This window comes from Lepus europaeus, chromosome 1 (genome assembly GCF_033115175.1).
Source record: "Lepus europaeus isolate LE1 chromosome 1, mLepTim1.pri, whole genome shotgun sequence".
Taxonomy (NCBI): domain Eukaryota; kingdom Metazoa; phylum Chordata; class Mammalia; order Lagomorpha; family Leporidae; genus Lepus; species Lepus europaeus.
In genome coordinates, this window is record NC_084827.1 from 146,338,671 (window position 1) to 146,353,462 (window position 14,792).

Genomic DNA, 14,792 nt, shown 5'->3' on the forward strand with positions numbered 1-14,792 from the left:
CTCCACTGCTTTCCCAAGCACATTACCAGGGAGCTGGGTTGGAAGTGGAGCAGCCAGAACTTGAACCAGCACCCTATGGGATGCTGGCACTGCAGGCAGAGGCTTAACCTTCTATACCGCTGTGCCAGCCCTTAGAAACTCCTTTACAAATCACTAAAGTCTAGAATATTTTATTATTCCTTTGTAAAATACTGTTTAAAATTAGATTTTTCTTTTACTTCATGTTGCAAACTAAATGGTTAATATAAACTTTTTAAGACACATTGTTTGACATGTATTTTGTATTATAGGCAGTGAGGTCACTCAAGGAGACAATCGAAGACTGTTGGGACCAGGATGCAGAGGCTCGGCTTACCGCACAGTGTGCTGAGGAGAGAATGGCTGAACTTATGATGATATGGGAAAGGAACAAATCTGTGAGCCCAACTGTCAATCCAATGTCTACTGCTATGCAGAATGAGCGGTAAGGCCCTTTTGGGTTTAGCATCAGTCAGTATTGAAAACTGAGACAAACAAAAGATGGGAAATAAATATTGCCAAACCAACCCAGTATTGCAATGATTAACTCATATGATCTAACATTATAATTTTTCCTTTTAAGAAAGTGAGAATGTTTTTTAAGATTTGCTTTTTTGAAAAGCAGAGCAACAAGAAGAGAAGCGGGTAGACAATGAGAAAGAGCTCTTCCCTAAATACTGCAAGAGCCCAATCTGGGCCAGGCTGAAGCCAGGATCCACAAACTCCATCCTGGTCTCCCATGTGGTGGCAGTGGCCCACACACTTGAACCATCTCCCACTATCTTCCCAGGCACATTAGTAGGGAGCTGAATTGGAAGTAGGGCAGCCAGGACTCAAACCAGGTCTCCAATATTCGATGCCAGCCTTGTAGGTGGTGGCCTAGCCTGCTGTGCCACAGCACTGACCTCTAAAGTTACCATTTTTCTTTCCACATTCTCATTCTCCTAAAAATGGTTTTTGGTATGAGTACAAGATGGAATCTGTTTTTTTGCTTTTAGAAATTTAACAAAATGTGTGCAGGCATTTGGCCTGGTAGTTAAGATGCCAGTTGGGATGCCCAAGTTCCATATTGGAGTGCCTGAATTTGATACCTGGCTCTGGTTTCCTGCCATTGCAGACCTTGGGAGGCAGCAAGTGATGGCTCAAGTAATTGGGTTCCTACCCTGATTTGGGAGATCTGCATTGAGTTCCAAGCTCCCAGTTTCATCTTGACCTAGCTCGTGCTACTACTTAATGAACCAGTGGATAGGAGCTCGCTCATTCTCTCTCTCTCTGTCAATTTTTTTAGTCTTTTTTTTTTTTCCTATTTCTGTTGTTTTCCCTTGTAAGAGCAATTGTATTATGAGCTCTAAGCCAAAAATTAAGTTTGTTACTAGTTAATGTTACTAGTTAATGTTTGAGGTAGTGTCAGACGTAAAGTACACCATAAATAGTCAAAGAAGGTAGAACCTAACACACCTAAACACAAATTTTCACACTTACAAATACTTGACAACAGTCTTCAGCTTCTCTTTCCCCTTCATCTCTATGTTTTCCAAGTGCTCTAGTATGCTATTTATATCCCTCTCCAGAATCAGTTAGTTTTTAACCTAAAGGCTGTTGAATATTTCTTGAATGTGAAGAAGACAACCTTGCTGTGCCCTTTGCTTTGGCTCTTTTCCCCTCCTTTGTCTGCATGGTGCCTCTCCTCTCCGTTCCCCAGTAAGTTTCCCCAAAGTCCTAGTTCATCCCATAGTCCTGTTCACTGTATATTTTATTGTTATCGAATCTTACCCTCTAAACCTCCTTAGCTTCCTTTTCTTTTGCTGTATAACAGCTTTTTCTTCCTCTTCTTCTTGTCATTACCCTTGTAACTTCATCAGTCTTCCTTTATAGCACCTTTTCTTTGGTTGCTGCTTCTCTACAATAGCACTTGTATCTCTACAATAGCACTTGTATCTCTTAATGTTCCCAGTGTTTATATTGTAATTGTTTTAATTCATTTATCTGGTGTTTATTTCAGTCAGATTTTAAATAATATAAACATATTATAATGTGATCAAGAACCTTCATTCCCAAGGGGTAGTGATGACTATGAAGAGCTCTTGATAACTAGAGAACAGTTCCGAATGTTTTATCTAAGTGTCACATTCTGTCTTATACTCAAGGCTTTAGGACTTTCATGGATATGGCTCAGACTACCCCAGAAAGATACATTGCTAGTCCATTCCTCTTAATGGAAGGACTTTGAAAGAATCTGAAAAGTCAAACTTTTTTACCATTTGGCCATTGATACTTACTTGGCAAGATACTCACTGAAAAGACATGAGGTATCTAGAATTAAGGGAATACAAAAGAAATAAGTGTTATGGTTCCTCTGCTCACAAAATATAATATCTGGTTATATGAGTATATGGTTCATAAAGATGTGTTTGGTGGAGTTATAAAACTATAGAGGAGATTATTGAATTAGTCCTTGTAAAATAAAATAATGAACAGCTACAAAAAATCATCAAGATTTATATAGATTTTTCAGTATGCTTAAGTCTTGTATAGCTAACATCAAGTTATTGACACTTGATTGCTTTTCATCTTAAGTAACCTCTAAAATAATATGAGTTAGGAATTAAATGAAAAGCAGCTTGAACTTTAAAATCAGAAGTACTAAACTTGGAGAGAATTTGTCATAATATACATTTTCAGTGTTATACTTTTTTCTTTTTTTAAGCAACCTGTCACATAATAGGCGTATGCCAAAAATTGGGCCTTATCCAGATTATTCTTCTTCCTCATACATTGAAGACTCCATCCATCATACTGACAGCATTGTGAAGAATATTTCCTCTGAGCATTCAATGTCCAGCACACCTTTGACTATAGGGGAAAAGAACCGAAACTCAATTAATTATGAACGGCAACAAGCACAAGCTCGAATCCCCAGCCCTGAAACAAGCGTCACCAGCCTGTCCACCAATACAACAACCACAAACACCACTGGTCTCACTCCTAGTACTGGCATGACTACTATATCTGAGGTGCCGTACCCAGATGAAACCAGTCTTCATGCTGCAAATGCTACACAGTCGATTGGGCCAACCCCTGTGTGCTTACAGCTAACAGAGGAAGACTTGGCGACCAACAAGCTAGACCCAAAAGAAGTTGATAAGAACCTCAAAGAAAGCTCTGATGAGAATCTCATGGAACATTCTCTTAAACAGTTCAGTGGGCCAGACCCATTGAGCAGCACCAGTTCTAGCTTGCTTTACCCACTCATAAAGCTTGCAGTAGAAGTGACTGGACAGCAGGACTTCACACAGGCTGCAAATGGCCAAGCATGTTTAATTCCTGACGTTCCAGCCACTCAGATTTATCCTCTCCCCAAGCAACAGAACCTTCCTAAGAGACCTACTAGTTTGCCTTTGAACACCAAAAATTCAACAAAGGAGCCCCGGCTAAAATTTGGCAGCAAGCACAAATCAAACTTGAAACAAGTAGAAACTGGGGTTGCCAAAATGAACACAATCAATGCAGCAGAACCTCATGTGGTGACTGTTACCATGAATGGGGTGGCAGGTAGAAACCATGTTAACTCCCATGCTGCCACAACCCAGTACGCCAATGGGACAGTACCATCTGGCCAGACAGCCAACATAGGGGCACATAGGGCCCAAGAAATGCTGCAGAATCAATTTATCAGTGAGGACACCAGGCTGAATATTAATTCCAGTCCTGATGAGCATGAACCTTTACTGAGACGAGAGCAGCAGGCTGGCCATGATGAAGGTGTTCTGGATCGTCTGGTGGACAGGAGGGAACGGCCACTAGAAGGTGGCCGAACTAATTCCAATAACAACAACAGCAATCCATGTTCAGAACAAGATGTTCTTACACAAAGTGTTCCAAGCACAGTAGCAGATCCTGGGCCTTCAAAGCCCAGAAGAGCACAGAGGCCTAATTCTCTGGATCTTTCAGCCACAAATGTCCTGGATGGCAGCAGTATGCAGAGTAAGTAGAGGGTTCCTGTGTGTCTTAGAATCAGATTGTGTTTCAACTAGTGATTATTTACCTTTACCATTTTTTAAAATAAAATAAACCATTTGGTTGGGTAATTAGACTATTTTGAAGAAAAAATGCAATAGGAATTTTGTCATTGAAGAATTAACCCCGTATCTTGGCAATCAGATAATTAACACTTTAATTTGTGCATTATATGGCTGCTGCCTTATAATACAACTGTCACACTTGGTGTGAATAGTTGAGATTAAGTACTCACCAGTTCAAGATTCCGAATAGTGTTAACACCAGTGTAACTTTTGAGACAGTTTGTTGTGAATATTAACATAGATTATTATATCTACATTTGGAGTTTATCAAACTATAATAAATATTAGAAGTCCAGAGAAATTTCAGAAAAGTCTCTTTAAAGAAACTACGAGGTTGTCTCAGTTTCTTAGTGTCATCTTTCTCCACAGTAACACATTGGGTTTCTCACATACCTGTAGCATTGTGCTGTGGGCCCCATAGCAACATAAACAAATAAACTGATGCTTGGTTTCTGGCCCTAAGTGAATTACAACACAAGACAATTACGCCTACCAAAATCTGTAACAGTCATCATTATATAAAATAGTTTCTGTTTTAGACTGACAGTACTCATGGGAGAAGAAGTTAGGTTTCATGGTTTTTAGGGACTACAAGATGGGCCCCTGTCCCATTGCTTGAGTGGCTTGTCTCGTGGAGCAGTTGATGTACCCTGATTGCCAGGCTTTGTTTCAGTGAAAAATCTCCTTTGATGTATGAGAAGAGGGAATAACTAGGAAATTTGTACTATAATATTTCTGATATCCTCCTAAAGAATATTGTTTGTCAGGTAACTCATGTTTGATCCACTTTAGTACTAGGTAGAAGAAAGTACATTTTACCGAGTTACAATTTCTACCAAAACCAAAATATTTGAGAATGTTGCTGAAAACTTTGAATTTTCTTCTCTGATCTTACTTTTTGGATTTTTTTCCCTCTATTTCCTCCTTTGCCTTGTGGAATAATTTAATTAGTTTTAAGAAGCCATTTGTCTTAAGAAGTGTCAAAAATAAATTGGTTAAGCTTTGCCAAGAACACATTGCCTGTCCTCATGACTTTGGAGAAATGTCCATCAGCACCTTCTGCAGGCACTGATTTGTTCTGTCCCTGAGTTACAATCCTAACCCTGTACTTCTCACCAGTTCTTTATGTGTAGTTCATTTTTCTGTGCTTTTGTTTTCAGTAGGTGAGTCAACACAAGATGGCAAATCAGGATCAGGTGAAAAGATCAAGAAACGTGTGAAAACTCCCTATTCTCTTAAGCGGTGGCGCCCCTCCACCTGGGTCATCTCCACTGAACCACTGGACTGTGAGGTCAACAACTATGGCAACGATAGGGCAGTTCATTCCAAATCCAGCACCGCTGTTTACCTTGCAGAAGGAGGCACTGCCACAACCATGGTGTCTAAAGATATAGGAATGAACTGTCTGTGAAATGTTCTCAAGCCTACGGAGTAAAATTATTTTTTGCATCATTTAAACATGCAGAAGATATTTAAAAAAAAAAAAAACTGCTTTATTCTCCCCGTCAGCACCCCTCCCAACCCTGCAACCAGGACTTGCTTTAAATAGATTTCAGCTATGCAGAAAAATTTAGCTTATGCTTCCATATTTTTTAATTTTGTTTTTTTTAAGTTTTGCACTTTTGTTTAGTCTTGCTAAAGTTATATTTGTCTGTTATGACCACAGAATTATATGTGTGTGTATCAAAAGTGGTCTCAAAATATTTTTTTAAGAAAAAAAGCAAAAACAATGTATTGCTGATAATCAGTTTGGACCAGTGTCTAAAGGTCATTAAAACAGAAGCAAATTAAGACAGGTTTGACTGCAGTGGTGTCTGGTATCCATGTTTTATTTCTGGGCACAAGCTAGTTTATATATTGACACTTTCCTGAACATATTATCTATTGGACTTTCTTTTCTCTTGTGTTTTGTTTGAATGTGCAATAGTCTATAGGCCACAAATAAGCTTTCTTATAAGCTCTCTTCCCAATGGCGCATACATTCTTTCATAATATGAATACTTTTCTTCTCCATCTTCCATACTTTTGTAGGTCAATTCTGTGACAGTGAATTTTGCACAGGAGAAAGCTTAGTTCTTGCTTTCTCTCTCCTTACCATGGAGAATGCAGAAATATAATCTCAAAGGGCTCTAAAGAAGCAACTACAAAAATTTAATTTGAAAATGCCATTTCTTTTTACCTTCTAAATTCTAAACATTTTCTTCCAGGCATTTTATTAAACATTTGGTTCTGGTTTTAGAAGTTTGTAAGAGAGCATAGAACAAAATACAGGAACTTAACTATTAGCCTTTTCCCATTTTATTTTATTTTTATTTGTATGTTCATATTCCATATTCATTTTTATCAGAAAACTTACAAAGCTAGACTTACAGAATTTTTAAATAGGTTGATGGTTAAGGCAGTATAGTGTTACAGCTTTCATTCTCTGAATAGGCCATTTTTGACTCAAATAAAATTGTATTTCCTGTTTATTATAATTTCAAAAATAGTTCATAGTATTGAACCTGCAGTATCTTTTATTATGTTCCCAAGCAAACCCTGGTGACTTTATCTGAAGATGATTCCTCTTGCCATGACCTAAAACACTGTGGAGAACTCATTCAGCTGGCATGCCAAATCCCCGTGAGAGTGAGGATTACTGCCAAACCTACCTTTATGGAGCAGACTGAGACTCAACTTCTCTTTTCAAAACTGTGTGTTTCTTTGCTAATCTTGTTTTCATAATTCCTCCTTTGTGCCAGTTTTTCACATGACCTTTGATATGTGAAGAACATTTATTATTTATGTTAGAGTATACTTTTTAGTGGTAACATGTCCTTGGAATAATTTTTTTTAAAGCTTTGTTTGCTTCATTCATTACTAATCATCATCTCTAAAACAACCACCTCAGCATGGTTTTTGTTTTTTCAACTAAAGCACTTTCTGTCAAATAAGGGACTATTTTTTTCCTAAACACTAAGCACAAGTTATTTTCTGTCATCTCACTTGGTTTCTTTTTTTCAGATTCTCAGAGTACTTACTGGATGTTTTCTAATTAAAGATTTCTGTGGGAGAAAAAATGAGTACTAATAAAACACACACTCCCAGATTGCTGATTTAGATTGTTATCTCCTGTTTAGTATTTTTTCACTCATTTTCCTCTGTCTTTATCAGTTTACTAAATTTACCACTTAGCCTGAATTTCCCAGTTTGTGGTCCAGAAGGCCTTCCTTGTTTGCCATCTTACATGATCTTAGGAGTTAGTTTGCTACAGCACTTATGGTTGTGGGCTGGATTGCTGAACACAGCTCTGTTATTCCAGTTCAGATTGGACTAAAGCCCTGGATTTCCATCTTTTATGTTTGTTGACCCTTCTTTGATTCAGTTCAGACCCTCAATGTATTTTTGCCACATAATTTTTTTTGTTTTTTGTGGTTTTTTTTGACAGGCAGAGTTAGACAGTGAGTGAGAGAGACAGAGAGAAAGGTCGTCCTTTTCTGTTGGTTCATCCCCTAAATGACTGCTGTGCCGCTCCGAAGCCAGGAGCCAGATGCTTCCTCCTGGTCTCCCATGGGGTGCAGGGCCCAAGGACTTGGGCCATCCTCCATTGCCTTCCCGAGCCACAGCAGAGAGCTAGACTGGAAGAGGAGCAACCCGGACAGAACCGGCGCCCTAACCGGGACTAGAACCCGGTGTACCGGCGCCGCAGGCAGAGAATTAGCCTAGTGAGCTGCGGCGCCGGCCAACCACATAATGTTTTTCGTACAATTATTGTTCATTTATCTTGTGACAAATTATTTACATTGATAAAGAGTAAATTTTCACTTAGTTCTCTTGCTTTTAAATATCTTTCAAGTGAATTTTAGGATATTCTTTTCAAATATTTATAGGACAGCTTTGAAACAAAGTAAATTGTTCCTTCTCCAATTTGAAGCATTGAGGTCTAACTGATCTTTTTCTGCCAGAAGCATTGTCTTAGGTTCTGCTATACTTTGTATTTGAGCCAGTTGATTGCAAGTTTTCCACCATTTTTAATTGTTTCATAATATAATGCTTTAAAAATTAATATACCAGTTTATAAGAACTGTATAGTTTCCTGTTTCATGCAAACATGTTTAAAACAAATACTTTACTTTCCCCAATTTTTAAAAGTAGACTCTCAAGAAATGGGAAAGGTAAAAAAAAGTACATAATTTTAATAAATTTTAAATTACATTACACATAAGACTTTTAAGCTCTATTATACTCAAGCAGGCAAAATCACTTTAAATGACTTTAAATGGCTTACTTGCTAACTTTATTCATCTGATAATAAGCATTTCTTAAAGTGGATATCTAACTGCTATCACAAAACTACATATAGAAGAGCATTTGGGTGTTTTTGAATAAAAGGCTATTCAGTTAAAAATACTAAAATTCATTCCCTGGATAGTAATATAACCAAACTTAAAATAGGTAATCAAGGTTTAATATTAGTTCCCTTAACAAAATCCTAATTGTATACCAGAGTTAGATCATTGAAAGAAAACAATTTGAATTATGTTTTGACAAAAATTGTTATTCTTAAAAACTTTTTCAAAATGCATAATTGGGGGAAAACACTTTTATTAGTGTAGAAAGCTATAGGAAGGTACATATCGAATGCTGGGGTATACATGTACTATTTCTTTTAATCTACACATCAGTCATCTGAGAGTTACAGTTAATATTCTCACTTTATAAATGACTAAGAGAAGCTGAGTCACTTGCCTAAGGGCTGCATCTGGTAATAGACAAACCTGGAATTTTAGCCTAAGATGTCCCCTTTCCACATTTTTTATCCACTCTGCACTACCTACATGCTACCTGATAGGATATGTAATGTACTAACATTTTTGTAAGAAATTCAATCATTATACTACCACAATGTGGTTTGTATGTAAGCCAACCCAGATACCTTAAAGATTTTAGAAGTTAGGCAAACATAAAATGTGTAGACACATCTATGCTTATTGTTACTTGAGAGATAATTACTAAATCAAGATGACATTTAGTCCTGTCATCTCCCATGTTGAACCTTAAACTCATGTCACTTTACTCCAATAACATTTTTATGTTGCAAATCTGAAGGTAAAGTAAGTGTTAAGAGAGAAGTGAAGGTAGCTTTTGGAACAACAGAAACTTTTTCCTAATTTGATTCCATACTAGATTTAGAGGAATTAATTTAATATTGATTTCAATCTCGTAATCCTTAACTGTCTTCAACATTCTTATTGTTAGTAACTTTAGAAAATTTACTAATCCAGAGAACAAATTGATTAAGATGTGGGAAGAATATAGGGATAATGTCCATTTTATAAAGCAGTTTAGTATAGCTTCCATGTAAGTATCCACTTGTTCCAAAAAATGTACATTGGTTCTGAAAGTGAAAATAAAGAGGAAGAAACACAAATAAATGTTACAGTGGAAATTATTATAAAATTTGGCAAGTGTTTTAAAAATACATTCTAACCTGGCCCCTAAGGTCAAATGCAATACTAATTAGGCTGTGGTAAATCTCCCTCCCTTGAAAGTCATTGAATACTTCAATAAACTTTTTGTTTCCATGTTTTATACTTATGGACATGGATATTTCATTATAGGCCATTAGCTCTTAGAATTTGATATTACATTTTATTTCTATCAACATTTTATAAATTTATGTTGAACTTACTAGCAGTTATATGCAGGTTATTATGTAACTATTCACAAATTGCTTTATATAATAGTGTTCCTTACCAGCTTACTCCTTAAAGTTAGAATCTGTACACACATGTTAGTTGATAATCTAGACCAGTCATTCTAGAGATTGTGCAACATTTCCACTACACTCTAGGTGTCTCTTTCAGAATGGGATATTTCTAAATATTCATACAGTTTACTGTCAGTTTATTCGTCAACAAAGTTACATTTTAACTATGCAAATTTTGCTCAAAACTGCCTTTCGTTATTGATTAAGTAAATCTGGCAAGTGATTGTTTGAGCTAGTTACACAAAAGTTATTATCAAAAGAAGTCTTTTTTACAAGTTTCAAGGTTAAAAAACAAGAAAAGAAATGACAGGGCACTCTAATGCACCTACCCATTACTTTTCTTAAATCACCTCATGGTTTATGTCTTAACCTGTGCTTTCCTCATTTATGTGACTTGCAATCTTCTATATTGGGAAAATTTTCATATTTATTCTCCCTCCTCCCTGTTTCATTTTGTGTATTTATCTTATCCAGTAGGAAAAAATAACAGTTGGTCATTGTCCCTGTCATTCTCCAGGGTCCTTCAGGCTTCTCAGTTAACATCTAAGCCTGAGTTCTGCAGAGAAAATCACTTTAGTCCCTTCCATTTTTTTTTCTCCCCAGTCCTATTTTAATGACTTTATTTATATTTAAGAACACATAAAATTATATTTTATGTTATATACATATTCATTTTTCCAGTTAAGTAATAGTTCAATAGTTTGATAGAATTGAGAGTTAAATGTTATCATTTGACCTTGGATTCAACTATCGAACTACCAGCAAGCAGCACTTAATTTTTGTATACCTAACATTTTCTATTAAATTGTGGAATTTTCTGATTTTATGTTTTCATTAGTTATCACTAAAAAGCACACTGAATTGTACGTCATTTACCATTAGATATTTTTAACCTATATTGCAGCAGCTTAGTGTTATGATTGAGCCACCATGTTTTACATATTTCTTTGTATCAAATATTAACACTAAATGCAAGATTAACTATCAAGAGCAAACTATAGTAAATACTATATGAACATTTTTTTGTAGACCACTTTTGAAATACTTAATGTTTGCAACATAGCCTGGACTACAACAACGTCAATTTAAGTTTTCAGTGACTGTTTTAAGTGTGTGCATAAAGAAAAATTAGAAGTTTATCTCATGGCAGATGCATTTGAAAGTAAATATGTCGGAGGAATTTATGCTGTATATTAAAATTATGCCCCAAATAAATCTATCATATATTTTAAAAATTCCAATTCTGTTATTACTATGATGTTTGTAGTGTTACTGTTAAACATTGTGAACATTTACACATTCTTTTTTTTGTTTTGTTTTGACAGGCATAGTTAGTGAGTGACAGAGAGAGAGAGACAGAGAGAAAGGTCCTCCTTTTCCATTGGTTCACCCCTCAAATGGCTGCCACGGCCAGCGCGCTATGCCAATCCAAAGCCAGGAGCCAGGTGCTTCTCCTGGTCTCCCACGTGGGTGCAGGGTCCAAACACTTGGGCCATCCTCCACTGCCCTCCCAGACCACAGCAGAGAGCTGGACTGGAAGAGGAGCAACCTGGACAGAACCAGCGCCCCAACCGGGTCTAGAACTCTGGGTGCCGGCGCCGCAGGCAGAGGATTAGCCAAGTGAGCCATGGTGCCGGCCTACACATTCATTTTTAAAATATAATTTGAAACCCAAATTAAAATCTTAGAACTAAATCATGTCAGTAGTGCATCCAGTTTATGATATTTTAAAGCAAACTACTGAATTGAAAACTGCAAATTGATTTTTTTCCCCAGTTTTAAAAGACACCATAGGATTTTTTTCCATTTTATTTATACTTTTGGATTTCAGAAACATCTTAATGTTTTACATTAAATCCATAAACATAATATTACTGAAAACCTCAGGGCCCCTTTCATCTCTGTGCAGTGAGAGTTCAATTGATAACAAACAAGCAGTTAGATCCAGTTGAATATTTAAAGTGTTGGTCACACAGTTCATTTAGTGCTTCATCTTACTATTTACTTAATTGACATAGACATAATCTCAGATTTCGTTAGTCATAAAAACTTGCCCAGTTCTGTACTTACTAAATAGAAGGAATGACTCAACTAATCAGTTACATGTTGCAGCAGATTCAGGCCTTAAAGCACTGACTTAAAACCATTTTGGTTAAATGACTATATGTGATGGGACAAATCATTTCATTTTGCTTTTTAGTAAGAGAACTTACACTAGTTCCTCTGAGATAAAATTTTTTCAAGAGGTCATTTATAAAACTTTTTTCTTAAAGTGAATTAGTAAGTTTATAGCTTCAGAAATGGCTTAGGTGGTTTTGAGAAGGTCACTTATGGTGAGGTAAGCCAAACAATTTTTCTAAACTGATATGCAGTGTACTTAACATCCTAGCAGTGAAGATATTTGTAACCAGTCTGTCTCTGGCTCTCCACCAATCCTCTTAAGTATATAAAAGAAACATTTTTAAAGAAGTTTATCAGTAAAAAACTAAATTACTAAGAGATGCAAGTCAAAGATAGGTCCCAGTTTAACATTGAAGTGCTTGAGTTTTGTGACTTCTTTTTCTGGTCACATTTATTTATTTAAATAATTTTTTGTATGCCTTTGTTGTTTTGTTTCCATGGAGAGTATATTGTATACGTGTTTGTATAAGCTGGAATCATCCGTAGCTTTCTGTTGATAACTTTTCAAATGAAGATTACATGGATAATTGTAAAATACACTAACCTTTAGGGTGTTGTAGTAGCTGAAACATGGAGTTATGTAGCTGCTTTGCTTTTTCTGAATGGACAGGAGAAACAAGCTACAGAGTATTCATTTCTGAGGATGCTTTTCTGAAGAAAGAAAGGCTGAAAAATTTTGGCACTTCCTCAGAACCCTCTTTCTTGTTAACGGGTATCTTTTGTTGGTGTGTTTTGCTCTTACATTTCAGATAGAATATCATATATGAATTTATGAAAAATTACTTTCAGTTATTTTGCTTTTGTATAATCCATCTGAGACCTTGCTATGCTGTATAAGTTGTGTTTGATGGATCAGTGAGTATGAAATAAATCACTTTTCTTTTGTATTATCTATGGATGCCACTATGAAAGCTGACATTAAGCCACTAAAGAGTTTTCTATGAATAAGTGTAAGTAAATGCTTTGATATATATAAACCTAAATAAAAAGATTGTATTGATACAGAGACATTGGAGAAGGAGATTTTAAGACAGTTCTTTAGGTTTAAAAAAGGCTTGCTGTAAAATGGTGCATTATTCCATTTATTAAAGATCATATTAATGACAACAATTAATTGTATTTTTTTTACTTTATGAGATAACCAGAAATTGAGTGCTAGTAGAATATTTTAAGTATTTTGCTCTACAATGATAAATGTTCTATCTAATGACTTTCATAACTCAGTATAATACATCAAAAAAAAATCAACTAAATTAGAATAATGCTGGCTACTTCTGACCCTACTATATACCAGGCCTTGTGTTAGTTAGTTTACATGCATTGTTGATAATCCTCACATTGTTGTGAGAAATAAAAAACATGTACACAAATGTAATATAATAAACAATACAACATATGAATTGATATCCTCCTTTTAAAACTACGGAAACTGAGAGTCAGGAAAATTAAATACTTTGCCTGAATCCCTAGAAGTGGTAAGTGGTGAGATTCTAACACATTTTCCATTTTGCTTGAACTACAGTTTTCATTCTTTACTTGTGGCAAAGGAAACTAAAAAATAAAAATGGTTCAATAGTTAACTAGACAGCCAGAAACATACTTGAAGCATTATATTTTTTGATGAGTTATTTATTGTATTTGAAAGAGACACAGAGAGGTTTCCCATCTACTGGTTCACTCCCCAAATGCCCTCAACAGCAAGGGCTGGGCAGGGCCAAGGGGAGGAGCCAAGAACTCAATTGTGGTCACCCACATGGGTGGCAAGGATCCAGGTAACTGAGTCATCCACCTGCTGCCTCCCAGGGTGCAAATTCAGGAAGCTGGAGTGGAGGGAAAGCTGGCACTTGAACCCAGGCTTTCATATGGCATGCAGACGTCCCTAGTCAGGGCTTGGCTGCGGTGCCAAATGCCTGCCCCCGGGAAGCAATGTAAGGGTGCTGAAAAGGTGCTGAGTACCAAAATAACTATTTCTGTTTGCTTCTCGTCATCAAATAATCTTTTTGATTAGATAGATCTAAAGTGGAACATGGGTTTGTGAGGGGAACACATTTTTTGTCTCCAGATTAATTCAGCATGTTAGGTAAGTGTCTTGGAGTGAGATTCTGTGACAAACCATGGAAAAATCATATTTAATAGAGTGCTGGGCCACTAGTAGCTAGATGCCGAGGGAACTTTGGCTGGAGGAGAGATGTGGCCTATTTCCTTAGGCTCTGTTGTCACCTTAAATAATATTTATTTTAGGAATAATAGATTTAGGAATAATAGTATTTTTTTCCTTTTGACTCATCATGTGCCTAATCTTACAATGTGTTAAAATGTTTTGGGGGAGCATTGCAGTTTTCTACAGAACCTGCTATATAATACTCAAGTTGATATCTAAATGTGATCTAGGGAGAATTCAATAGTAACTTACCACAAGTAAAACGATCTCCATTTACCCACACCTGTCTAATCCATCGTCCTAGTTTATGTTCTCTGCAAAGGACTGACATAAGCTGGTAATTCATCCCCTTTATTCTAGAATGTTTTTTAGATTAAAAGCCAAATTGTAGTATTTGGATGGTTTTCACTTTATTGGTGTGATGTATTTTTACTTGCTTTTTCAAAATTGAATTATTGTTGCTGTAGTGAGGAGACACCAGAGAGTATGATGTGATTCCAGCCCTCCAGGAACTTGAGCCATCTTATCAAGGAGATAAGGCCTACCCAGAAAATGGTTACATACAACCAAGATGACATGTAAGTGCCCCAATAAATGGTAA

At 36.3% G+C, this 14,792-nt stretch overlaps 1 protein-coding gene across 2 annotated transcripts in view; it reads left to right on the top strand.

Annotated features, from left to right (window-relative positions):
• The window catches only part of BMPR2 (bone morphogenetic protein receptor type 2), a 177,472-nt gene extending 164,332 nt beyond the window's left edge, over positions 1–13,140 (top strand). The window contains exons 11-13 of one of the 2 annotated variants that reach the window (XM_062190049.1): positions 291–463; positions 2,726–4,002; positions 5,264–13,140. In XM_062190049.1, the coding sequence (XP_062046033.1) occupies positions 291–463; positions 2,726–4,002; positions 5,264–5,511 (1,698 nt within the window). In that variant the 3' untranslated portion in view covers positions 5,512–13,140. Of the gene's footprint in view, positions 1–290; positions 464–2,725; positions 4,003–5,260 lie in introns of both variants that reach the window. The other variant, XM_062190042.1, reaches the window with a different exon arrangement.
• Positions 13,141–14,792: the final 1,652 nt, after the last annotated feature.